Genomic DNA, 26,160 nt, shown 5'->3' with positions numbered 1-26,160 from the left:
TGGAGATCTTAGGTGGCCTCTCTCAGCTCTTGGCTTGGTCCTTGCCCCTGGAAATTGAGTCTTTCAATCAAAATCTGGATCCTTCAAGCACTGTCCGAATGATCTAGAGGATGTTGATTATCTTCAGTGAGGACTTCCTTTCCTGCTCCCTCCCAAAATCTTCTGGGGCTTAAAAAAATTTTTTTCCCCTTTCTTTCAAGGGAAAAGAAAAAAGAAAAAGCACCAGCAGATTTCAGCCTGTCTGCAGAAGGTGAAGTGAAGACCCTTTCCCACCAGGCATCACAGTGCAGACACATTTTCAGTGACAAGGGGCCAAATTCCCATCTCTGTGCAAGAACTTCTCTGGGGCCAAGGAGGGTGGTGTGTCATGGCAGAGAACCAGCTCGTCCCAGCAAAGTGAGGTCCATGAGAGCTTTAGTACATGGTTGCTTTGCTCCCTGCTCTCTCCATCTGGCAGGTCACAGAATGACAAAATATTAGGGGCTGGAAGGGACATCTGAAGATCATCGAGTCCAACCCCCCTGCCAGAGCAGGGCCAGAACCAGGGCAGGTCACTCAGAAAGGCATCCAGACAGGTCTGGAAAGTCTCCAGAGAAGGAGACTCCACAGCCTCTCTGGGCAGCCTGTCCCAGGGCTCTGTCACCCTCACAGCAAAGAAGCTCTTCCTCATGTTGAGGTGGAACCTCCTGGGCTCCAGTTTGAATCCACTGCCCCTCGTCCTGTCCCAGGGCACAAGTGACAAGAGCTTGTCCTGCCTTCTGGAGGCCTCATGTATTGATAGACATTCATTAGATCCCCCTCAGGCTTCTCCTCTCCAGCCTGAACAGCCCCAGGTCTCTCAGCCTCTCCTCATCAGGCAGGTGCTCCAGCCCCTTCATCATCCTCATAGCCTCTGTTGGACCCTCCCCAGTAGATCCCTCTCTCTCTGGAACTGGGGAGCCCAGAACTGGACACTGGGAGCCCAGAGCTGGACTCTGGAGCCCAGAGCTGGACACTGGGAGCCCAGAGCTGGACACAAAACTCCAGGTAAGGTCTCACCAGGGCTGAGTAGAGGGGGAGGAGAACCTCCCTCGACCTGCTGGACACACTCTAATGTCTAATGCAGCCCAGGATACCACTGGCCTTTTTGGCCACAGGGGCACACACATTGCTGTCCCATGGAGAACTTGTTCTCCACCAGGACTCCAAGGTCCTTCTCCACAAAGCTGCTCTCTAGCAGGTCACCTCCCAGGTCAGCATTGAGGAGAACTTGGCACATGAAGGAGCTTGAAACTTGGGCCTTGGTAAGTAACAAAGGAAAACTTGGGAAAAACATGGGGAAACGTAGCAGTTTATTGCTAGAGACCTGGACAGATTCTCTGCTGGCATCCAGAGAAGGGCTCCTCCTGAAAATCAAGCCAGGATGTGCACTAGAGACGTTTCCAGGATGTTTAGGGGGTGGTTAAATACCTCTTTTGGAAAGTCTCACCCTTGAGCAAGAACCTGGCTCCAGCAACGAGGCGTGTGGGGTGTGGGAGGAGAAATGAACTCTGGGCTGAGAAAGCCCCAGGGCCTCTTTCTACCTGCCAAGCAAACCTTCCCTGCCACTCACCGCCTTCCCCTTCTGCCCCTGAAGTCCTCTGTCCCCTTTGGCTCCCTTGTTGCCATTCTTCCCATCGATGCCAGGCACACCCTGCCAGCAAGAGGAGAGAAATTCATTCCTGAGCCAGCTCCTGCAGGTGATGAGGAGACTTGTCTGGATGGAAACACAGCAGCAAGAGCCTGAGCTGCCTGTTCGCAGAGTCAGAGGTCAGAAGTTCCCCTGATCCTTGAGGGTGGGATGTATAGTATCATGGAATGGTTTGGGTTGGAAGGGACCTTAAAGATCATCTAGATCCAACCCCCTTGCATGGGCAGGGACACCTCCCACCATTCCAGGCTGCTCCAAGCCCCATCCAACCTGCCCTTCAACACTGCCAGGGATGGGGCAGCCACAGCTTCTCTGGGCAACCTGGGCCAGGCTCTCCCCACTCTCACAGCCCAGAATTTCTCCCTCACATCTCAGCTCCAGCTCCCTCTGCCAGCTGGAAACCCTTCCCCCTGCTCCCATCCCTCCCTGCCCTTGTCCCAAGCCCCTCCCCAGCTTTCCTGGAGCCCCTTCAGGCCCTGGAAGGTGCTCTCAGGTCTCCCTGGAGCCTTCTCTTCTCCAGGCTGAACAACCACAGCACTCAGCATGACTGAGCACCTGTTCCTCATGGGCTTGTAGGCCACAAGCAACTGCAACCTGTGAATTGGTTTATTTATAATTTCAACTGGGGAAATAGAGGCACGTGGCACCTAAAGAGCTGTCCTGGTCCGAGAACGTCGAGGTGGTGATGGTTGTGATTGAAAATAGGGGCAAGAGCAATAAAGCAGGCAGCCTCCCACTGCCAGAGGGCTGCACACAATCCTGGGCACTGGCTCTGCAGCTTCAGACCCAGCCAGTCAAGGAAAGCAGCCCTGGGTGGTGGTGAGATTTGGTTTGGTGGGGCCGTGCAAACTGCATGAAGTTCAGAAAGGGCAAGGGCAAGGTCCTGCCCGTGGGTGGGGGCAATCCCAGGCACAGAGCCAGGCTGGGAGGAGAATGGATGGAGAGAAACCCTGAGGAGAAGGACGTGGGGGTGTTGGGTGAGGAGAAGCTCAACAGGAGCCAGCACCATGTGCTGGAGCCCAGAAACCACCCTGTGTGTCCTGGGCTGGCACCAGCAGGGTGACCAGCAGGGCCAGGGAGGGGATTGTCCCCTCTGCTCTGCTGAGACCCCCTGCAGGGCTGGGGCCACCTCTGGGGTCCCCAACACAGGAAGGACACGGAGCTGTTGGAGCCATTTTGCAGCTCAGCTCAGTGTGGGACATCAGAGTCACTTCCAGCTTTGGAGCCTCTTTGCTTGGGGCCTCTCACTCTTCCTGTAGAAAATGACAAACTACTGGAAATGTCCATTTTTTTCCTCTTTTCCCCAAGGCTCTCACAGGCTCCTCATCCCTCCTGGCTCATTTCAGGGGCAGTTTTTAGAAGCTGGACATGAGACCAAATGGGATTTATCCCACTGCATGGGGCTCAGCTGCTCAGAGGACAGGGAGCTGGTCCTTCCAGCAGATCAGGAGGTGAGGAAGAGACGTTTCTCCACTTGGGGTGGATTGGCAGGTGGTGGTTGAAAGGAAACACATCACTTTGAAAACAAGAAAGAAATGAAAAACTGAGCCAAGTGGTTTGCACTCTGAGCAGCCTGGTCAGCTCTCCAGTGGCTCCTGCCCCCCAGGGATGAATGGACACTTCAAGCATGATGATGGTGACAAATGAGCACCCTGGGGGCACACGGGTGGGATGGTGCTGTCCCTGGCAGTGGGTCAGGCTGTGAGGACAGTCCTGGTACCTTTTCATTCCCAGATGGAAAACTAATTCAGCTCCTCCTCCTCTGGGAAGCGTGTTGCTTCTTCAAACCCCACCCCGAGCCTCAACACTTCAGAGGAAGGGGAGCATTGGAGAGCCAACCAGGTACTTCTCCATGGCTCTGCTGGACACTTCTGGGTCAGGTAAAGTCCATGTTCCTCCAGCACAAACATCTCGTGCAAGCTCTTTATTTACTAGCAACTATTTATTGACATGATCAATACAAAGTCCTGTCTGAGGCAGCAAATGGGCCATAAACCCCCAGATAACTAGAATTTCTCTGACTGCTAGGGCAGATTGTTTGCTTGGAGGGTAATAAACCTCTTGGTTTGATGGGTAGACCTCAGAAGCCCAGGATACCTTCAAGTGCCTGGCATTTTGGAGATAGCTTTGAACTGGGTACAGGCTCAGCTGACCAGGCATTCACCCACGTGCAGCCATGGCCTAGAAACCTTCTTCCTGAGCACTGCCTGATCCTGAAGGAACCTGACACTACTTAGAGATCTCCCAATTAGTTTTAATACTCCTCTTGGTTTTCCCTAGTGTCTTCTGTGTCGAGGAGAGAGCTTGACTTGTTTTCCTGTGCTGCCCCACCTGCCTGTGGCCAGTTCTCCTGTCCTCTTTCTGAATCTTCTTGCCTGCTCTTGACCTGAAGGGTGCCCCAATGGCTTTAGGAAGAGTTAAGCTCACAATATGTGGTGGGTGCCTGGAAGGTTTAAGTCATGGGTCAGTTTTTGATCAGGGTCTTCTCTCGTCCTACCCATCATGACTTTCTCATATGTACTAGAAGGTTTCTAATATGGGGACAAACTTTATGACAGGGCCTATAGTGACAGGCCAAGGGGTGATGGTTTTACACTAAAAGAGGGGAGATTCAGACTAGATACAAGGAAGAAATTGTTTACAATGAGGGTGGTGAGACACTGTCAAAAGTTGCCCACAGAGGTGGTAGATGCCCCATCCCTGGAAACATTCAAGGTCAGGTTGGACCTGAGCAACCTGATGGAGCTGAAGATGTCCCTAAAAGGTCCCTTCCAACCCAAACTATTCTGGAACTCTGTGATTCTATGACAATAAGGTTTGGACATGACAGCAGGTCTGTCCCTGCTGCAGCTGGGCAGGGGGAAGCAGATCAGAGAGGTGATTCTTTTTCCATGCCATCTGCACCAGGGAAAAGAAGAAGATGAAATTAGGAAGGGAAAGGAGAAATAAAAAAGACAGACATGAGAAGGTTTGAGCACTGGAGAAGGGGAAGAAACTGCATGGAAATTTGTCCCCTCAGACTGACATTCCCTGTTTTGCCAGGTCAAATCCAGGCTGGGCAATGGAAGCTTGTAAAATGGCAGTTTAAAGGCAATTACTGGTGGGGAACTGGAAACGGCTCCTGCTGTTTGGTTCTGTGATGAAAGTGTTGCTGGAAGAGGCTTCATTTCAGGGCCAAGACAGCAGGTCCCACCAAGGTGCAGCCACACCAGGGCTTAGTCATAAATCCTGAGCCCTGGCTGTGACGCCGGGATGTCTTTGAGCAAGTGAAGATCTCTTGGGCTTCCAGGCACAAATTCCTGTGAAGCTGTGGGCTGCAGCCAAGCCTTGTCTCCAGGCTGATGGTTTATGCTCAGATGAAGGAGCTGGGGAATTAGCTGGGAGACCCTGAGGAGAACGTGGAAGCCCCAGTGACCAAGCCCTGAAGGGATCCCTCTGTTTGAAGACACACATCAAAGGGCTGCTGCATTCCCAAGGAGGCTGCAAATTCTGCTAACAGGTTTCCCACCTCCTGGGCTTCTGTGCTCCATGTTTGATGGGATGATGCATACGAAGTAGCTGGGAGTCTGGGGCTGAGGGTTTCAGCTGTGCTTCTAGCCCTCCCCTGCTGTGGCTTGTGTCCAGACTGCCCTGCCCACAACTGGTTGCTGCAGTCCTGAGCATCCTCTCCAAAACAAACCCCTGCTTGGGGTGGGAGCTGCCACTGGGCCTCACAGCTGCAATGGGCATTCATAGAATCATAGACCGTGGTTGGAAGGGACCTTGAAGATCATCAAGTCCAACCATAACCTAAATCCCCCTCCCATAACCTGTTTTACCCGTTCAGTGCTTAGACCATGTCACTAAGCACTATATCTACATTTCTTTTAAACACTTCCAGGGATGGTGACTCCACCACCTCCCTGGGCAGCCTGTGCCACTGTCCAACCACTCTTTTGTTCTCAGGCATGACATCTCAGAGGTGGCTCAACCTGACACCCTGCTGCCAAAGCCTCTGAGGTATCCTGGGCAGAGATTTTCACCTGTGACCAGAAGATCCAGCTGACTAACTTCCCTTTGACCAGCCTGGACTCATCAGAAGTGTTCAGGATGTATCAGGGCACCCTCCCACAGCAGTAACTTCTCAGGAGATGGCTTTTATTCCACTCTGTCTAGCCAGGAGCATCTCTGGTCCTATTGTTATTCACTTGGGATTAGAGGCCAACACTCACTTCACTACAACCTCCTTCCAGCTAATTGTAGAAAGCAATCAAGTTCCAACCCCCTGCATGGGCAGGGACACCTCCCACCATTCCAGGCTGCTCCAAGCCCCATCCAACCTGCCCTTCAACACTGCCAGGGATGGGGCAGCCACAGCTTCCCTGGGCAGCCTGGGCCAGGCTCTCCCCACCCTCACAGCCCAGAATTTCTCCCTCACATCTCAGCTCCAGCTCCCTCTGCCAGCTGGAAACCCTTCCCCCTGCTCCCATCCCTCCCTGCCCTTGGCCCAAGCCCCTCCCCAGCTTTCCTGGAGCCCCTTCAGGCACTGGAAGGTGCTCTCAGGTCTCCCTGGAGCCTTCTCTTCTCCAGGCTGAACACCCCAACTCTCCCAGCCTGTCTCCAGAGCAGAGCTGCTCCAGCCCTCCCATCTTCTCTGTGGCTCCTCTGGCCTCTCTCCAACAGCTCCATGTCCTTCCTGTGTTGGGGACCCCAGAGGTGGCCCCAGCCCTGCAGGGGGGGTCTCAGCAGAGCAGAGCAGAGGGGACAATCCCCTCCCTGGCCCTGCTGGTCACCCTGCTGGTGACAGCCCAGGACAGGGTTGGTTTTATGAGACAGCCCAGCCTAATTGTCCAGACTGACTTTTGGGAAAAAAACAAATCAAAGTATCTGTGGGCACTTAGAAGACAAAGTGAGACCTGGGCTTGTGGAGAACAAGTCGTGTCAGGATACTGTGTCCTAACCCAGGTGTCAGACATAGATGATGTGAATCATGCCCTAAAGCTGCCAATAAACCCAGTCTGAGCACAGCTTGCTGAGGTGAAAGTGAACAGGCAGACATCTAACCTGAGGTCAGATGAATTTCACTCAGAATGTCACCCATTATGGCCCTTCTCTGGGCCCCAGATCTGATGAGGCTTTTGCAACTTTAGAAATTGAATGAAGGACCAAACCCAAGCTCTCTTATCTCAGTGTAGCTCCAAGCACAGCCCTGATAGCATTAACCTGCACCAGCAAGACCTTGAAACACTTCCTGAAGAAGGATTACTTGGCTTTCCTCAAATCTTGCTTGGGAAGACACCACTTTCTGAGAGTTAATGTCATAGATGGATGTGATAGGACAAGGGGTGATGGTTTTAAAACGAGAGAGGGGAGATTGAGGTGAGACATTAGGAAGAAATTTTTCTCTCTAAGGGTGGTGAGGAACTGGGATGGGTTGCCCAGGGAGGTTGTTGATGCCCCAGCCCTGGAGGTTTTTAAGGCCAGGTTGGAGGAGGTTTTGTGCAACCTGGTCTGGTGGTTCCCTTCTCATGGCAGGGGGTTGGAACTTGGTGATCTTTAGGTCCCTTCCAACCTTCATGATTCTGTGATTCTATGATTCTCTGCGCTGCTCCCTGGGGGTTCCAGAAGAAACAAACACATCCTTCCACCATGGCAGGATGGTGGAGTCCAGCTGTGCTTCCTTTGCCCCCAGTATCATAGAATCACAGACTGGTCTGGGTTGGAAAGGACCTTAAAGCTCATCCAGTTCCAACCCCCCTGTGTGGGCAGGGACACCTCCCACCAGCCCAGCTCCTCAGCCAAGGTCTCCACTCTACTCCTGTGCTACTGCTGGTTGTCACCTGTGGATTCAGGTGTCCACTACGAAGCCATTCCAAAATTGCCAAGGGGTGGTGGCCCCAGGTCTTCCAGCAGGCTGCAGCCTCCTTGCTTCAGCAATGAGCTCAGAAGGTTGTTTACAATTAGGCAGGGCTTGAAACACTTGATTGAATGAGGACCAGCAATCACCAGCCTGGATTATGGGCTTGCAAATAGTTACACAGCCATGACCAGCAACCACTGAGCAGAGCTGAACATCTGTGGGGCCTCCACAGCAACAGGTGGTTGCTGAGAATCACCCCCTCATGTACAAAGAGGCACAATTGGGGAACAGGTTAAAAAAACACTGATATTTCTTGTTGCAATAAACCAACTGAACACCCTCATGTTTCCTTCAGCTGAGGAAGAAGTCCCAGTCACCTTTTGGTGTTCCCTCCTTTCCTGATCCTTCCTTTCCCAGAAATCAGCAGGGACCTTTTTCACTTTGGACAACCTTGGAGGTGATGTTTTTTCACACTGTCCTGCTTCCCAGGTGAAACGGTGAAGTTCAAAGGGTGTGCAGACAGTTTTGCAACCCACCTTTTCTTTTTCCACCCCCAGTTCAATTCCCCAGGAAACAAGGTGAACTCAGGCACCACCCAAGGTCCTCCAGCTGAACTGCCTTCCCTCTGGCCAGCAACGTGCACCCACTGAGCACTGGGAACAGCCACTTGGAGCCCAGTCTCTTCAGGGTTTGTACCTCTCTTGTGGGATGTAGAGGTGAAGAGTCACAATTCTCAAGCCATTGGAGCCTGAAACACCCCCAGCTCGTGGCTGGCAGTGCCCTCTACATACATTGAAGGCACTAAAATCAGAATGGATCAATGCACGTGTTCCTTGATGCAAAATACAACATCTTAGCAGAACATACCTCTGGTTGTGGTCCTCCCTGCCCATGGGGTTTCCAGCAAAGCCTCTTTCACTGTTGGCTTTGTGGAGCCAGCATCACCTCCTCCCACCCCACACCCACACGTGGCTGTGGAGGGAGGATCAGTGGTGCCAGCCCAGCTCCACACCCAAAGCTTGGAAAGACAGGGAAACATGCTCCAACTCACAGCAGAGCCTGGCAAGCCTGGTTCTCCTGGCTCCCCCTGCAAGGAAAGAGGTGAGGAGTTACCACGGGGAAGAGCTGCATCTCCTCTGGAAATGGAGATTGCTGTAGGAGATGCCTACAGCTGTGGAAGAGGGGACCTTTGGGGACACATCTCCAGCAGAAGTTGGAGGGGGCAGGTGGGGCACCTCAAGCATCTCATCCGGGCAACTGAAGGGAGTCCGTTCATCTCCATCAACTACAACTGGAGCTTCTCCACATCTCACACCTCAGTACTTCAGCAAGTCAGGATTGAGTGTTTTAGGCCCAGAAAGATGCCAGACCACTCTGGTGCTTTAGAAAATGGGAGGAAATCCTGAGGGCTCCCCTGGAAAAGTCCTTCTGCTCTCTGGTAGCCCCGTAACGTTCCAATCAGCAAGTTTTGGAGAGGGAATGCAGAATTGTATTCTGGCTGTTCAAGGCCAGGTTGGATGGGGCTTGGAGCAGCCTGGGCTGGTGGGAGGTGTCCCTGCCCATGCAGGGGGGTTGGATCTAGATGATCTTTAAGGTCCCTTCCAGCCCAAACCAACCTGGGATTCTATGACTCTAGTCTTTACTTAGGATGCCTTAATGCAGGTGTGGACTGTACTCACCTTCTGTCCCACTGGTCCTCTGGTTCCAAAAAGCCCCATCACTCCCTTGGAGCCAGCTTCACCTTTGATGCCCTACAATGTTAAAACCCCTGTCAGAAACATTTCAAGTCCCTCCTGAAGTGACTTTCCCCGAGAGAAACGAGTAGAGGAACCCGTGGAGGTGGCAAAGAAGAGGACAAAAAAAAAGCCCCATTTCCAGAGCAGGCTCCAGCCCTGGGGAGCCCAAAGGTCCACTTGGCAGCCAATGGCAGGGAAGAAAGCCACCAGCTGCAGGATGGCTCAGAAAACTCAGCAAAGTGTTTTGGAAGAGGGTTGGTGCCCAGTGATGGGGATTGAAGGAAAACCAGCAGAAAAAAGGGTCTCAGAGCCTCTGGATCAGCTGCCCCTTTACAAACACTCAAGTACAAGACCCTGCTCGAGTTACTGGTGGTGGAGACACAACTTTGGTTGTCCCACCACTCATATAGCCAAGAGGTGCTCTTGCTTTAGGACACGTCTACATATTTTATTATTATTTTTTAAAAAAACCTCATTATTATTATTATTTTTATGAGAGGGCAACCTGACTCGTGTGGGATTTCATCTGACTTGAAAACCAGGTACCACCCATGGGATCCTCTCCAGAGGTTTTCCTGGGTCACTGGGGACCTAATCAGTGCCACCAGCTGTGGGAGGGACAGGATTTGTCTCTTCACCAGGGAGATGCCCACACTGGGTGAGGGGATTCCCACCCTGAGCTGCACTGGTCATGCAGGTTCCCATGGGGAACCAGAGGAGCTGGATGTTTGGTTCAGGCAGGGCTGCTGCTGTTGTAGGCACTTTTGTCTATTCAGCTTGAGTTCCCACCTCAGGTCAGACTTCTGGATCAAAAAAGAATTATAAAATACAACATGAAAGCTGGGATGGTGATGAGGTGGAGATTTCCTCTGTCACTCAGCCTGAGAGGGGGAGGGGGAGGTGATTCCTCCCAGCAAAGGTGATGAGACCTGAGACCTCCACGGGGTGCTCTCAAAGAACAAGGTTCCTACCTTTTCTCCTACAGGACCATCCTCTCCCTTCTCTCCTTTGTCTCCATCAAAACCTTCCAGGCCCCGTTCACCCTGCAAGGTAAGACAGAGATGGGTGGATTGTGCCTCTCTCCTGGAAGGATCCAGCTCTTGGCCACTGGCTCTGGGCCAAAGGGCTGGGTTTTTAACCTAAACAGAAGAAAATGCTTCTTTACTCTGAGGGTGACAGAGCCCTGGGACAGGCTGCCCAGGGAGGTGGTGGAGTCTCCATTCCTGGAGACATTTCCAAACCCACCTGGGATGTGTTCCTGTGGGATCTGCTCTAGGGGATCCTGCTCTAGCAGGAGGGTTGGACTGGGTGATCTCCAGAGGTCCCTTCCAACCCTGACCACGCTGTGATGCTCAGAGCTGTGCCCAGTGCTGATGCCACCAACAGTGGGGAAGAAACAGCTTAAAAAGTCACACTTACGGGATCTCCTTTACTGCCTTTGTAGCCCTGGGGTCCAAAAATCGTGGTGGGCTCACCCTAGAGAAAGGAGACACAGAAGAGGTGTAGTCACCCAGTGGCACATGACCTGGTGGGTCCCACTGGATGGAACCACACTGGCTACAACGGGCAAAATAGTAATGAACACATCTGCAAGGAAGGTGTTTCCCAAACTGTGGTCCAAATGGAGCCAGTGGGGGAAGGGGTGGAGGCTCCACAGGACACCCTCAAATGTTAAGGTTAGTCTTGCCCTTCCCTAAAAGCTGGAAAAGCTCAGAACAAGAAGTTCTGAGATTTGGCAGTGACCTCTTGCTCCAAAAATAAATAAATAGATAAAAGAAATGGTGGGGCTCACTGGCCTGGCTGAAAATGGAATGACCCTGAGGTTTGATTCCTGGGACAGGTTCCAGTCTGACATGGTGGCTTGGCTCCTCCATCACTGCACCTCACTCAGGATGTCAAGGTTTGCATCTTCTCCCAGGTGTGGGAGCTGGCCATAGGCAGGGTGCTCACTGGGTCTGCTCGTGGTGTCCTGATAGAGGGACACGAAGTTGGAGCTAAGAAAGGTGAGACCCCAGAAGTGCCATCCCAAGACAAGCAGCAGGTAGAGGCGTGTGGTGACCCCGTGGACACACCTGTACCAAGTCTGTTTGTCAGCTCCACCGCTGAAGGAGGGACGTTTTGCTCCTCAGAGAGTGAAAGAAGCCACCACAAGGCTATTCCCACGCAGGAAGAAATGGCTCTGCTCTGCCAAAGTGCTGGCTGTGTCTCCACAGTGGTGGGGCCATCCCTAGTTGGGGGGCAGGTGGCCTGAAGCCACCTCCTCATGGTCAATGGCAGGCCAGGTGAAGAGGACTCCCTTTACACCCGCTCTCCTCAGTGCTGCAAACATCCCTGCTCAGGGCCACTGTGCCATGCTGCTGCAGTCCCCACAAATCCCACCTTAATGATGGGGATCAATCACCATCCCCCAAACTCTGACAACCTCTTGAAGTTCATCTCCCCCCCCCTCACCCACCACCACAGGACCCTGCTCAGATTCCGGCTTCGTATACTCCCCTGCTCTGGAGGGTTTCTCCTGGAGATGGGATGGGGCTCAGTCAATTTGGGGAACAAAAGGGAGAACACAGATCCTGCAGTTGATCCAACCCACAGCACAAGCCCTGGGGTTCACAAAGTTCCTCCTGCCCTGATGAAGGGCTAATTAGGAAAGTCCAGCTGCCATCACGTGCAACACACTCAAGCCAATTATCTCCCCCTCTCTGTTTTATCTTGCACCCCACCTCATATTGTATTAAGGTCTGATTTGAAAATGGCATTACACATCCCTGCAGCTTGGGAAGGGTTTTGCTTTCCCAAAGGGGGCTGAGAATGGATTCATCCCTGGAGCGAGTCCCCTTTGGCAGCAGCTTCCTCCCAGAGGAACGCGCCGCACGCGTCGAGCGCTGCGTGACTCAGAGGCAGAATCCTCCTGCAGGTTTTCTTCAAACTCATTTTCTAACCAGTCATTTCAGTCAGGAAGGAAGTTTAACAAAACACAGGGGGCAGAAGTTCAGCATTTTCTCTGCATTTTCCAGAAGAGTTGGGGGCTGAAATGATTTTTGCACGACCTGCCACGAGCCAGCTCAGTCTTCTCAAGATCACCCTGAGCTTCGGGCTGAGCTGCTTGTACCAAAATCAGTGGAAATTGCCTTCCTTAATTCACAGGAGGCTTTTCTTTTTTTTGGGGGTTTGTTGTTGTTGTTTTTTTTTCTTTTCTGGTGTGCAGCAAATAGCTGCACAAAACCATTTTGCTGTTGTTTTGCAGGATCCCATCAAAACTGTGACGCCAGTTCCACCATCCAGCGCAAGGGTGGCAGCAACAACGTAGATGGAACCCAGTGGAGACCCCCAAGAAGGAGGTGGGCATCTCTGTGTCGTCTTCCACTACCTACATGGGTGTGCAAGGGCTGGATCCAGGCTGTCCTTGGTGGCACAGGGTGAAAGGACAAGTTGTAACAAGAGAAACTCCTATTAGACAGGAGGAATAAATGTCTTCTCCAGGGAGGGTGGCCAGATGCCTGAGCAGGGACACAGAGAAGCACACGTGAGGCCCCTGAGCCTCGAAGCCTGAAAAATGAATTGGCAATGGGATCTTGATCCAGGGACATGGGTGGTGGGGCACACATCCCCATTGGATCCAAGGTAGGATTTCAAGTCCTCACTGATGCAAGGATCACCTGGGATCCTTGCTCTGGGCTCCACGTAGTTACGTGAAGCTTATAAAAAGTCCCAGATATTTGAACACACATTTAAATGTTTTGGGTTGTTGTTTTTTTTTTTCCCCATTTAAGCCTCTACCTTGTAAGGTCACTGCCTCATTTAAATAACTGCCCATCTGCTCACTGGTAACCATAAAACCCTGACAACCTTTTACCCCACCTGCCCCAGCAAAATCACCATCTGGAATGTCCTTACTCTCTCTCCCTTGGGTCCCAGAAGTCCCCGGTCACCCTGGACACAGGAAAGAAAAAAAAAACCAAAATGACAGTGAGTGATTCCCTTTTTCCTCCCTCTTTTTATATTGCTCAGTCCCTTGGTTCACAATCCAAGGCACTAAGATCTATCACAGCTGGAAATCAGCTCCTCTGGGCACTCTGCAGAGCTATCATCCTACCACGAGAGCTTGAGGACAACTTGAATTTATTGCATTGACCAAAAAAAAGAAAGAAAGAAAAATAATAAAGACCCAGAGGACTGAAGGCATTTGTCTGACTCCGTGATGTGGAGCTGGATTTTGCCCTTCCAACAGGAGGTAGCATCTCCATGCTGAAGGGATGTGCCTACACTATATCTGGGGTGGGAAGGCAAACTGTGTCACACAGGATCTCCTGAATTTCCACCTCAACTCTGACATGATTTACTGAGAGGGGTATGAAATACTGGCTGTTCTTGGAAGGGTTTTGTGTTTTTTTTTTTTTGTGATGGGACATGAAGATGAAGGGAAGGATGCATTCCTGATGGCATCTCACAACCTTCTCCAGTGCTCAAGGCTGATGTGACAGCGGGAGAAGGGGAAGGTTGCAAGGACCAAGTGGGGACAGGAGAGAAGAGACAGGCTTTAAAACTGCACTTTAACTGCTTCTGAGCAGCAGAAGTGGCTCCCTCCCTAGAGTCCCATTGCACACTTGAGACATTTGGGACAAAATCTGCTCTTCTCAGTCCTACGCTTCCCAAGGGTTGCAAGTGGGATGCAGCAGAAGGAGCCTGGGAGGTCTCCTGCTCATCATTACAAGTGAAAGGGTGTGTTTTGCATGGGACTTGGAGCAACGTGATCTAGTGGGAGGTGTCCCTGCCCATGCAGGGGGGTTGGAACTGGATGATCTCTAAGGTCCCTCCCAACCCAACCCATTCTGTGATTCTATGTGGTGGGCAGTCATTGTCCTGCTGATGCTGCAGGACATCTGCTCCTCAACCCCATCCCTCCAGCCCTACCTATCTGGGGATTGAACAGAGCAGACCAGAGGTCCCTTTCTGTCCAAACTCCCATATTTCCTCCCAAAAAGAATTAGTCCCTGTTTTAACAGCAGCAACTGCAAAGAAAGGGTCCCCACAACGGTGCTCTCCTCCATAGGCATGTGTAGATAAGATGACTGTTGCTTACTCTTTCACCTTTCACACCTGGGAAGCCTTTTAGACCCTGCAAGAACATAAAACAAAGATGTGAAGATAAATACCAGCGGAGGAAAGTATTAGGAAAGAGCAGCCTCCACTTGAAAGTGGAGCTGCCTCCAAGGAAGGGCTCCACCATGGAGAAGATGCTGGTGGGTCTGGCAAAGGAGCCTCTACTCTCCTTTTCTTCCCCTCCAGAGCAATTTGAGGAGAAGTGAATCACACAGGTGCAAAGAAAAAAAACAGCTTTAAGCTTCTGTGCGCCACCAGGCCTTGGGCACAACTCAGGATCTCTTGGTGGATGTATAAATTTAGCCAACATCCCCATTTTGGTGATTTTCGTACCCTTAACACCCATGAGATGCAGCCCCCGTGTCTGAGAGACCTTAGGGGAGGGGTTGCTCCTGAGAGGTGAGGTGACCTGGATCCCCAGATGTCCCCCCAGGGCTGGTCAGAGCCCCTGGAGACAGAGCCAGCATGGGAACCACACCTGGGGAGCTGAAAACCCACGGGGTTCATCCCAGGTGTGACCTGTTGGCACACCTGGGGTCTGGGGACCTTCCAGAACCATGCACTTATCACCTGCAGAACTGGCAGCTCATCATGGGGGTGGGCATGGAGAGGATGGAGGAGGAGGAGGAGGAGGAGGCAGAGCACTGACATTTCCCAAAAGGGCACAAAGCCTGGGCTTTGCCAGCCCACTCTGCCCAGCCCTGCTGCTTCCACCACCAGGACGCAGCGTCTTGCAAACCCTTGGTGGTGTAAGGGCCAGGCTTGCTGAGAACCAGCCCTCCAGGGGTGAGATCCCAGGGGGAAACCCAGTGCTGCAGCCACCCTTGGGCTTCTGAGGAGCTTCATCAGGGCCCATCCTGCCCACAAGAACATGCCATTGGAGGTAACAGCCTCACAAACACGACGGCGTTTGTCAAAGCACGGGCTGTGATCTGAATTCCTAACAGAACAGGACCTTGAGATCCACGCAGGCAAGGGGACCTGACGAGGAGGAGCAGGGAGGGAGTGAAACTTCAGGAGGGCTTCAAAAGCAGCCTGGAGATGAGTCAGCCAAGCAGACAAGAGCATAAAGCAACTGGACTCTGCACGACACCTGATACCTCAGAGCTGCCAGCAGGATTTACGCTCACTCATCCCAACACAACCTCGGGCTTCACGTTCCCAAAGTCTGTTTCCCACTGAAAGCACCAACCCAGTTTTTTTCCCCCCACCCCCTGCTGACAGGGCTTTGGCCCTGGGCTGTGTTGCCCCTGCTGGAAAATGAAAAGAACAACAAACCCACTCACCATCAGGCCAGAGGGACCCCGGGCACCCGTGATGCCCTCGTCACCCTGTGAGGATGGAGAGCAGGAGGGATGGGCATCAGCAAAGAGAGGTGCAGCAGACACAGCCCCAGCTCTGCAAACCAGCCCTCTGGGGACAAGAGGAGGAGCAGCTGAGGGAGCTGGGGGTGTTGAGCCTGCAGCAAAGGAGGCTGAGGGGAGACCTGCTGGCTCTGCAGCTGCCTGAGAGGAGGTTGGAGCCAGGGGGGTCGGGCTCTGCTCCCCAGGAACAAGCGACAGGACCAGAGGGAACGGCCTCAAGTTGTGCCAGGGGAGGCTGAGGTTGGATCTGGGGAACAATTCCTTCCTGGCAAGGGTTGTCAGGGCCTGGCCCAGGCTGCCCAGGGCAGGGGGGGAGTCCCCATCCCTGGGGGGGTTTCCAAGCCCTGGAGATGGTGCTGAGGGACATGGGGCAGGGGTGGCCTGGGCAGGGCTGGGGGAATGGTTGGACTGGCTGATCTTCAAGGTCTGTTCCAACCAAACCAATTCTATTATTCTATGAGTCTAACAGGAATTAAGCATGCAGAAGATCAGATCCTCAAAGGAGCTGTCCAACCTCTTACATCTTACACTTGCCCAGGTGGCCAGGAAGGAAAACAGCATCCTGGCCTCCACTGGGAAAACTGTGGCCAGCAGGAGCAGGGAGGTGATTCTCCCCCTGTGCTGGGTGCTGGTGAGGCCACATCTCTTGTCCTGTGTCCAGTCCTGGGCCCCTCACTTCAGGAAGGATGTGAAGCTGCTGGAGCAGGTCCAGAGGAGAGCTACCAAGCTGGTGAAATGTCTGGGGAATAAGACCTATGAGGAGAGGCTGAGGGAACTGGGATTGTTTAGCTTGAAGAAGAGGAGGCAGAGGGGAGACCTCGTTGCTCTCTACAACTACCTGAAAGGAGTTTGTAGGGAGGTGGGAGTTGGGCTCTTCCATCAGGTGAATAATGACAGGACCAGAGGAAATGGCCTGAAGCTGCACCAGGGGAGGTTTAGACTGGAGATTAGAAAGAAGTTCTTTACCCAGAGAGTGGTTGGACAGTGGCACAGGCTTCCCAGGGAGGTGGTGGAGTCACCATCCCTGGAGGTGTCTAAAAGAAATGTAGATATAGTGCTTAGTGAGATGATCTAAGCACTGATTGGGTAGATCAGGTTATGGGAGGGGGATTTAGGTTATGGTTGGACTTGATGATCTTCTGGGATGATTCTGTCCAGGACTCTAGCACTAAGGGTCAAGGTTTAAAGGTCTAGGTGTAAGGGTCTAGATTAAATAGTCTAGGGTTAAGGATCTAGGGTGGTAGATGATCTGGCTGGTGTGGTGGTGTCAGGTCATAGGCTGGACTTGAATGATCTGAGAGGTCTTTTCCAGCCTTGGTGATTGATTCTGTGATCTCCATCAGGACTAGGTGCCTTAATGTTTTAATGCTCCTGTGGATCTGGAGCAAAGTGTCTAAAGGGCTTGGGATCCCCCCATGACACTGCAGTGTTTAGAGAATAATGCTCTGGTCAGATTGAAGCTTCAAGCTTCAGCTTCTCCTCAGTCCCTGAGAACAACAGGAATCTGTGAGATCATCTGCACCTGATTTAGTATGGTGTAAGTCACCCCAAAAAGGTGTCTCTTCCTTGGTATAAAGAGGCCCTGGTAGGACTACTCCTTGGAGACCAATGTGAGGCTTATCTTCATGCCCAGCCATGCTTTCCAGATGCTGCAGACCTTGTTCTGGACTTGAACTGCCCCACTGGCTCTTTATAAACCTTGCTACAAGGCAGAGCTGTGCTGGTGGGTCCATGAAGTCCTTTTAGGACCTCCCTAGGTAGATCCTACAAGACTTACCTGTCTAGGCTGCCTAGACTTTGGCATCACCCAGTGATGCCCACCCACCCACCCCACACAAATGCAAGTAGATATTCTGTGATTCACCCCAGGTTTATGCCAGAGGCAGAAGAGCAGAAACACTCTTTCATCCTCTCCTTCAGATGATGAAGCTCGAGTGAAGTTCACCCCAGACCTTTCACAGATGCTGACATTCTCACTAAGTGTTTTGTCTCAGGGGCCTCACTGAAGGGTTCTGCTGGCAGGTGGGGAGTTTGTCTAAATGGAGCACAGCATAAAAATCAGTTTATTCCTGGGACAGCCACGGGAGCAGCAAGAAGAGCCATGGCCTCTGCTTACGACTCAAGAGGGTCTCCTGGGGCTCTTTGCCAGAAGGAGACCAAAACTCCTCAGCAGCTTGAGGAAAAGTGAACCTGGCTGCCCCAAAGGTGGTGGGAGCTGGTTGACTTCTGCCAGGGCAACAAGAAGGAGGAAGGGAAGGAGGATTAAAAAAAAGCTGGAGGTAGATTTCTGCAGGAATGAGCTTGCAGGTAGCATCCCCAAAGCATACAAACCCAAGGTGGTTCCTCAGCAGCCAGCTGGGATTAGATCAGGCAGGTGTGGGGGTGTAGATCTGGCCTTCCATGATCCCAGCAGGCTGGTGAAAGCAGAGCCAGAGGGGCAGGGTTCAGCTGACTAGTGTGATCTGTAATGGTTGAGGGTGTCTAATTATGGAGAGGATGCTGATTGTGACCTGTGGAGAGGCTCTGGTCAGCACAGCAGTGTCTCCCACCTCCAAATCTGGCTGGTGAAAGATTAAGGAAGGCCCTTGGAATCAACCCTTGAGGCTTCTTCTAAGATGGGTGAGTAGAAGGTGATGGTAGAAAGCTGCCTTCAGGGGAGGGCCAGCTGCAAGAAGCCAAGGCAGGAACATTTATGGAGGGACCTACCTGAGGGCCAGGGAGTCCACGTGGACCTCTTGGACCAGCTGCTCCAACACCGATTTCTCCCTGAGGAAGAGAGAATCCTGAAGGTCTCATTTGGAGCAGGGACACCCATGAGCTGCCCCATTGGCACCCCAGGATCTCAACTGCTTGCCACCTGCCTGGCAGGTGGGCACTGACCTTGTTGCCCTTGGGTCCAGGTGTCCCAGGAACCCCCTGTGGAGCAAGGAAAACAAAACAGAGGGAAGGACTTGGCCTTGCATCTCCTCCACGCTCTCCTGTCCCAGTGCTCCAGGAGGGTGAAAGCTCACCCAGCCCAGGCACCAGGTCCTCTTCCCAAGTTCTCTCCCCAGCCACCCAAAAGACACTGATGTACAAAAGTCACCTCTTTTCCTGGGGATCCTGCTGGTCCTGCTGGCCCAGAAGGTCCGTTCCGTCCTCTCTTCCCACGCTCCCCCTTGAAAACAAACTCCTTGAAGGAGGAGAACACCCTGATGGGGATGTCCTGCTTTCCCCATCCAGCTCAAAAGCAGGAGCAGGTGCTCCTAGGTGTTCTCTGGCTGCAAGCAGGATCAAGAGCCATTGGGGTGCTCCTTGTGTGGGCCTCTTGTCTTTGAGAAGAAGGGACTCCAGCTACACCAGGACCCTGAGTTGAGGCACACCACTGTCCCCCAGCCCACCTTGTCCCTGCAGTGAGACTCACCCATTGCTCCCTCTGTTCCCAGGGGCTAAAGACCCCAACACCCCCTGCTCACATCATCCCCTGTGCTCTGGCCACTCCTTGTCTTCCCAGCTGTCTCATCAAGTCCCATCACCAAGTTTAAAAGGAGAACAGTGGGTCTCCACCTTGCTTGGACACCCACTGTTGGGCCTTTTTTTGAACTTGAAGGACATTCCCCAATGACATTAATCAGCCTCATGAATGGTGTTACCTCCCCTTACAGGCTCAGGACCTGGAGATGTGGGTTGGTGGGGGCTTGACCCACAGTGGGCACCCAACATAGACAGTCTCAGTAGGTCCTTTGTTGTTCCCACCTTGAGGTGGTTAACAGAACACATGATGTCCCCTCACTGCTCACCACCTACCTTCTGTCCTGGCATCCCAGGCACACCTGGAGCTCCTCTGTCCCCCTGTGACCCAGGGGTGCCAGCAATGCCACGAATGCCCTGGATGCCCTGAGCTCCTGGAGGTCCTGGGGCCCCTGGTTCACCCTGTTGAGTGAATCACATGAATTTGGATCTTAGGTGGGATTAACTGTCCCCTCTAAAGGCTCTGGAGAAAGCCTGGGGTGTCTTCTTGAATTCACATGGCCAGTACTGAGAATCTGGGACACCTTCTCCAGCCCTGGTCCATGAGAGAGGTCCTAGGGCTGGAGAAAGGGCTGTACCATGTCTTGCTGAGAGGGGACCCCTTAGCTGCAGGCCTTCAGTGAATTGAAGCCCTGGAGACCTGCAACACCCCAAGGGATCATGGAAATGCTCCTCTGCTGAGACCACAATTCCCTGGATTATTTTTTCATAGCCATTTTTCTCAGCTGAAGGTGTCCCTGCTCGTTGCAGAGGTGGTGGACTAGATGACCTTTAAAGGTCCCTTCCAACCCAAACCATTTTATGAGCCTATGATTCTATGATCTTTATCTTCTGGACCTCACCTGCTTTGAAACAGCCCTTTGGAGGACACAGAGCACTCCCTTTATCCCAGAACCAAGTGATGGTGTTCCTGCCTTCCCAGGCTGGGATTAGCTTTGGTGCTTTATCTTTGTAGCCCTGGCAGGTCCCGTGCTCCACACCCAAAGGTGGAAAGCAAGGACCAGAAAGAGAAAGACCAAAAAAAAAAAACCCCCCAACCAAGTGAGAGCCCATCTAGAAGAGAAGAAAGGCTTGCCTTGTAACCAGGTGGCCCAGCCTGACCAACAGGACCTCTGAACCCAATTCCTGGTTCTCCCTGTGAAGACAAGAAGGTCAGGAAGAATCAAGATCCCTCCTTTCACTGTGGCCCATCAGAATGAGAGTTTGCTTCATGCTGCTCTGAGGAAACCCTGGCTGAAGGCCCTCAGAGCTGATCCTGCATTGAGGGTTCCTACTGACCACCACATCTCTGGAGGGTGAGAAGGATTATCTGACCTAGAGACACCAAGCTGTTGAGAGCATCTTAACAGCTTTAGAAAAGAGGGATCTGAGTTGAAGGAGCATTACTGGAGATGGCATCAGAATGGGTGAGATGTTTGTCTTCTGACATGACTCATTTAATGGGTGGGTGTCCTGTCTATGTCAGTCAAGCCCTTCCCTAGTCAACAGGGAGATGTTGGGTCCCCAGCAAAGCTACTGGACACACTGAGCCCACATCTCAGGAGGTTACCTGGACACCTCCCCTTGAGATGGGGAGGTTAGGTGAGGCAGAAGGAGGAGGGAGAGCATGAGGACAGCTCTCACAGGGTAAGAAGAGACACGCCTGGCTGTGGTGCCACAGCTGTTTACCTTTTGGCCATTTTCACCTCTGTCTCCTTTGGTGCCCTGTGAAGTGAAGAGAGAGTTACCAAGCTTGTGCAGGAGCTCAGGTGAGGTAGAACCTCAGAGCAACCCTGAGCAACAGCAAAGGTTTCCAGTTGTGCTCATTGCCTACAGCAGCATGGATCAACTGGTCCCTCTGACCTCCATCTGTCTTCCCCTGAGGACATGGGCAGCTGCTCTGCTACCAAGGAAGAGCCAAATCTCCTAACCCAGAGCCACCCTGCTCCCAGGAAGCAGATGAGCTGGAGCAGCTCTGCTCTGGAGCCAGGCTGGGAGAGTTGGGGTGTTCAGCCTGGAGAAGAGAAGGCTCCAGGGAGACCTGAGAGCACCTTCCAGGGCCTGAAGGGGCTCCAGGAAAGCTGGGGAGGGGCTTGGGACAAGGGCAGGGAGGGATGGGAGCAGGGGGAAGGGTTTCCAGCTGGCAGAGGGAGCTGGAGCTGAGATGTGAGGGAGAAATTCTGGGCTGTGAGGGTGGGGAGAGCCTGGCCCAGGTTGCCCAGGGAAGCTGTGGCTGCCCCATCCCTGGCAGTGTTGAAGGGCAGGTTGGATGGGGCTTGGAGCAGCCTGGAATGGTGGGAGGTGTCCCTGCCCATGGCAGGGGGTTGGATCTAGATGATTTTTGAGGTCCCTTCCAACCCAAACCATCCCATGATCCTATGACTTTCCTATGGCAATCTCCAGTTTGGACCACAGCTGCTGCTACCAACCCCACAGCTCACCTTTTCTCCAGGTTCCCCCATCTCCCCAGGCTGCCCCTGCAAGACAAGAACCAGCCCCCTTCCAGTCACCTCCACTCCCTCCCTGCCTCCCCAAGCCAGTGTCCCCAGGATGCTGCAGCAGCACAGGGGTGTTCAACCAGTACCCCACCAGTACCCCCTGTCCCTTTGGGCTGTGTCTTTTAACAACCACCCTGCCTTGTTCACCTTCCTCCTGAATATCTGGGTCCCACCACCTTGGATCTGCCACCTTTGCTGCCCAAAAGTGTTGATGAAATGGTGTTTTGTGTGACTCTTCTTCCACCTCCAACCTCCTGCCAGGGCTGAAGGTTTTTGCCTGCCCTGACACCTGGTTTAATTCCCTGGTCCAGCAGAACATCCACACCAGGAAAACCCCTGAGTTTTTGCATTTCCTCCTTGAGCATTTGGCTCTGCTGGGAGGGGAGGGAAGGAAATTGGTCCAGGGGTACAAGTGGGACTGTGGAAACCTCAGTTTACATTGGCACAGTCTCCCACAGACCCTAAATGTCCTCTCCACCAGTGTCTCCCCAGCTGCCTCTCCCTTTCCAGCCTTTTCCTGGTCTCAGAGGCTCAGGCCAAAAATATTCCTTTGCTACCTTTTCTCCTTTGTCTCCACGGACTCCTGGAGCTCCCATTTCTCCCTGGAAAACAACAGGAAACCTCTTCAATTGCCAACATTCATTGCCAGGAGGAATTTTGTCCTTCCCTCTTTGGGCTGGGTGGGTCCTGCCCTTGTTCCTGCTTCAGCTTTTGGCAAACACCTGTGGAGGAACCTCTCATTTCCATCATTTGCTTTCCCCTGCCAGACTGGGAAGGTGCCTGACTCCATCCCTCCTGTCCCGAGCAGTGGAAATGCAGAGAGGAAAATAGAAGTTGCAGAGCAAGGGCCAGGTGTGAGGGTTAAGCTGAGGGACTCCCTGCCCCAGGTTGCTGCAGATGTTAAAAGATGCCAGGAGTCTGAGAGAGTTGGGAGAAGTTCAGAGGGGAGGTTGAAGATCCCCAAAACACAAACTCCACGTCTGGATCAGCCCTGAAAGGTGCAGCCCTGGGAGCTCAGCTCATTACCAGGGGCCAAAACTGTTGGTTACCACCCCTTGAACCCACCAGCCTGGCCAAATTTCACCCTTGATGCCTCCCAATGAGATTGCCCTGGGAGATGGATCACCACCACCCTGGCTTCCCACCCCCAGTGCTGTTTGGTATCTGCATTCAAAGGTGAAAGAAAAGCTCTGACCTTTTGGCCATGGGAGGGTGGATCTGCTGGGCCAGTTTCCTCTTTCTGCAAGGAAGAAGAGATGGATGCAGAGAATGAGGCTGGGACGTGGTGTGATGGGAGAAGGGAAGGAGGTGGGGAAGCTGTGATAAGAGGAGCACAACGTCAGTGCTGTACCTTAATTCTCCTTGGGTGGTGGGGGCCTGGGTATGCCTGGGACTGGGAAAGAAAAGAGGAAAGATGTTAGGAAGCCAGGGGGGAGGTGGGAGGCATCTCATGGGGAAGAAGCTGTGTGTAACCAGGGATGAGGAGAAACCCCATCCAAGTGCCCCCTGGTTGGATATGGGGTGGTCTCCAGGCTTCTTCTGAGCTGCTCCAGCCCAGATGGAACATCTAAGAGCTGGTGCTGCCTGTTGCAGATGGGGTGCCAGGGTCTGTGAGCCAAGAAATGCCTCAGTACCAGGTTTTTGGCAATGCCACTGATGACCTACTCTGACTCTGGCCCTTTATGGAGGTCTGTGAGAGGATGTGGCCTGAAAGAAGGGAGATCTAGGTTAGATCTTAGGACGAAATTCTTTAGTGGGGTGGGGAGAGCCTGGCCCAGGTTGCCCAGGGAAGCTGTGGCTGCCCCATCCCTGGCAGTGTTGAAGGGCAGGTTGGATGGGGCTTGGAGCAGCCTGGGCTGGTGGGAGGTGTCCCTGCCCATGGCAGGGGGGTTGGAAGTAGATGAACTTTCAGGTCCCTTCCAACCCAAACCATTCCATGACTCAATGATTCCATGTGTTTTCTCACAGTGGATGAGCTCAACTCAGAGCTGCTGTTCCTCCTGGGACTGCAGGGTGGGGGTCACTGCTTTCAAAGACATTCATTCAAACCCAGGGGAAAGCTGCTGCTCAGAAGTTTTCACCCTTAATCCCTGGAAATTGGTCTTTCTCTCTCAAATTTTGCAATAATCAACTCTTTGCACGTTCCATTTTGGAGATGCTGTGTTCAATTTGGCAATGGAATTTGGGGACAGGCTTTTTAGCAGGGCCTGTAGTGAGAGGACAAGGGGTTTTGAACTAAAAGTGGGGAGATTCCAATGAGATGTAAGGGCAACATTTTTTATGGTGAGACCCTGGCCCAGGTTGCAGGGCTGGGGCCACTTCTGGGGTCCCCAACACCAGAAGGACATGGAGCTGGTGGAGAGAGGCCAGAGGAGGCCCTGGAGATGATGGGAGGGCTGGAGCAGCTCTGCTCTGGAGCCAGGCTGGGAGAGTTGGGGTGTTGAGCCTGGAGAAGAGAAGGCTCCAGGGAGACCTGAGAGCACCTTCCAGTGCCTGAAGGGGCTCCAGGAAAGCTGGGGAGGGGCTTGGGACAAGGGCAGGGAGGGATGGGAGCAGGGGGAAGGGTTTCCAGCTGGCAGAGGGAGCTGGAGCTGAGATGTGAGGGAGAAATTCTGGGCTGTGAGGGTGGGGAGAGCCTGGCCCAGGTTGCCCAGTGAGGTGGTAGAAGCCCCATCCCTGCAAACATTCAAGGCCAGGTTGGATGGGGCTCTGGGCAACCTGGTCTAGTTGAAGATGTCCCTGCTCGTGCAGGGTTGGACTAGATGGCCTTGGAAGGCCCCTCCCAGCCCAGACCCTTCCATGATTCTATCATGACTCTGCAGATGTGCCACAGATGCAGGTGTTTATAAACACAATAGATTTATGCAGTTACATGCACATCCAAACATCTTCTACACTCTCAGGACACCAAACACCCTCCAGTGATGCTGCTCTCCCCATCACCCAAGTTATCATGTTCCCTCCTTTGATTAAGTTTGATTTTCCCCACTTCTGTTTTCCTTTGCCAGGCACAAGGAGAACAATCTGCTCTGCCAAGAACAACAGCTTCTCCTGCAGCTGCTTCTTGCTTTATTTACTAATATTGCCAACCCACCTCTCACCCACCCCCACATTCATCACAGCTTTGCACAGGAGGACAATCAGGGTCCTCCTTGCATCCATGTGTTTGGAGACACCTTTGTTTGGGGGGTGGGTCTTCACTCACCGTGGATCCAGATGGGAATTTCCAAGCTCCTGGAGCACCAGGGGCATGAACCTGTGATGGGACCAACAAGGAAAGGTCACAACATCTCCCAGGATCTCCTTGGTCAGCCCAAGGTCACCGGGGTGAAATGGGGTCTTTACCACGTGTCTCTTCTGCTCAGCAGATCTCCTGGCTCTGAGGTGCCTTGGGAGTGCAGATCCATCCTCTGAATTCCCATCTTCCTGTGGGAAGGGAAGCAGGAACACTGCTGAGAAACTAAGATTTATTTATGTTCACATAGATGAATAGATAGATGAGTGGAAAACATCAGTGAAAAATGCACAGAAATGAAAAATGCACAGAAATGAAAAATGCACAGAAAGAAAAAAATACACAGAAAGAAAAAATACACAGAAAGAAAAAATACACAGAAATGAAAAATACACAGAAATAAAAAAAACCCCAGAAATAAAAAATACCCAGAAATAAAAAATACACAGAAATGAAAAATGCACAGAAAGAAAAAAATACACAGAAATGAAAAATACACAGAAATATAAAATACACAGAAATAAAAAAATACACAGAAATAAAAAATACACAGAAATGAAAAATACACAGAAATGAAAAAAATACCCAGAAAGAAAAAATACACAGAAATGAAAAATACACAGAAATGAAAAATACCCAGAAATAAAAAATACACAGAAAGAAAAAAACACACAGAAAGAAAAAAATACACAGAAATGAAAAATACACAGAAATATAAAATACACAGAAATGAAAAATACACAGAAATAAAAAATACACAGAAATGAAAAAAATACCCAGAAATAAAAAATACCCAGAAATAAAAAAATACACAGAAAGAAAAAGATCCAGAAAGAAAAAGATCCATTATTGATAAGAATATTTAGCCCCCTGCCATTAACTTCCTGCAATGCCAAAGGAATAAAAAGCACCCAAACCATTGCAACTTTGAACCCTAAACATCCCCCCCACCCCCCTTTGCACCAGCCTCACCCCAGCAACAACCACATCTGCTCTGCAATTAATGCACCCAGGGTATCTGATTCAAATCAGGGGGGGGGACCTCATGCCTATTAATGCCTACGTGTTAATTGGCCACTTGGTGATGTTTGCAGTGCTGGTGCTTTTGGCTGATCACACGTTTCAGGTCCAGGCAGTGAAGCCTGCAGAAGGAGCTGCTGGGCTGGCTCCTCACTTGTTTGCTCTTTCCCACGGTGGCACCAGGAAATTATTCACCTGCTGTTGTCAAAA

General features: G+C 52.1%; 1 protein-coding gene across 1 annotated transcript in view; it reads right to left on the bottom strand.

The window, feature by feature from the left end:
• The window catches only part of LOC127386951 (collagen alpha-1(VII) chain-like), a 93,671-nt gene that overhangs the window by 18,138 nt on the left and 49,373 nt on the right, over nucleotides 1-26,160 (bottom strand). The window contains exons 44-63 of the mRNA XM_051624760.1: nucleotides 25,041-25,121; nucleotides 24,901-24,951; nucleotides 23,047-23,082; nucleotides 22,891-22,935; nucleotides 22,253-22,297; nucleotides 21,639-21,674; nucleotides 20,887-20,922; nucleotides 20,294-20,353; nucleotides 19,495-19,620; nucleotides 18,794-18,865; nucleotides 18,589-18,624; nucleotides 18,415-18,474; nucleotides 15,631-15,675; nucleotides 14,325-14,360; nucleotides 13,139-13,174; nucleotides 10,664-10,720; nucleotides 10,216-10,287; nucleotides 9,188-9,259; nucleotides 8,560-8,595; nucleotides 1,592-1,672 (exon numbers count right to left, since the gene is read on the bottom strand). Of these exons, the coding sequence (XP_051480720.1) occupies nucleotides 1,592-1,672; nucleotides 8,560-8,595; nucleotides 9,188-9,259; nucleotides 10,216-10,287; nucleotides 10,664-10,720; nucleotides 13,139-13,174; nucleotides 14,325-14,360; nucleotides 15,631-15,675; nucleotides 18,415-18,474; nucleotides 18,589-18,624; nucleotides 18,794-18,865; nucleotides 19,495-19,620; nucleotides 20,294-20,353; nucleotides 20,887-20,922; nucleotides 21,639-21,674; nucleotides 22,253-22,297; nucleotides 22,891-22,935; nucleotides 23,047-23,082; nucleotides 24,901-24,951; nucleotides 25,041-25,121 (1,119 nt within the window). The remainder of the gene's footprint in view (nucleotides 1-1,591; nucleotides 1,673-8,559; nucleotides 8,596-9,187; nucleotides 9,260-10,215; nucleotides 10,288-10,663; nucleotides 10,721-13,138; nucleotides 13,175-14,324; nucleotides 14,361-15,630; nucleotides 15,676-18,414; nucleotides 18,475-18,588; nucleotides 18,625-18,793; nucleotides 18,866-19,494; nucleotides 19,621-20,293; nucleotides 20,354-20,886; nucleotides 20,923-21,638; nucleotides 21,675-22,252; nucleotides 22,298-22,890; nucleotides 22,936-23,046; nucleotides 23,083-24,900; nucleotides 24,952-25,040; nucleotides 25,122-26,160) is intronic.

Source organism: Apus apus, chromosome 1 (genome assembly GCF_020740795.1).
Source record: "Apus apus isolate bApuApu2 chromosome 1, bApuApu2.pri.cur, whole genome shotgun sequence".
Taxonomy (NCBI): Eukaryota; Metazoa; Chordata; class Aves; order Apodiformes; family Apodidae; genus Apus; species Apus apus.
This window is presented reverse-complemented; position numbering and strand designations above follow the sequence as displayed.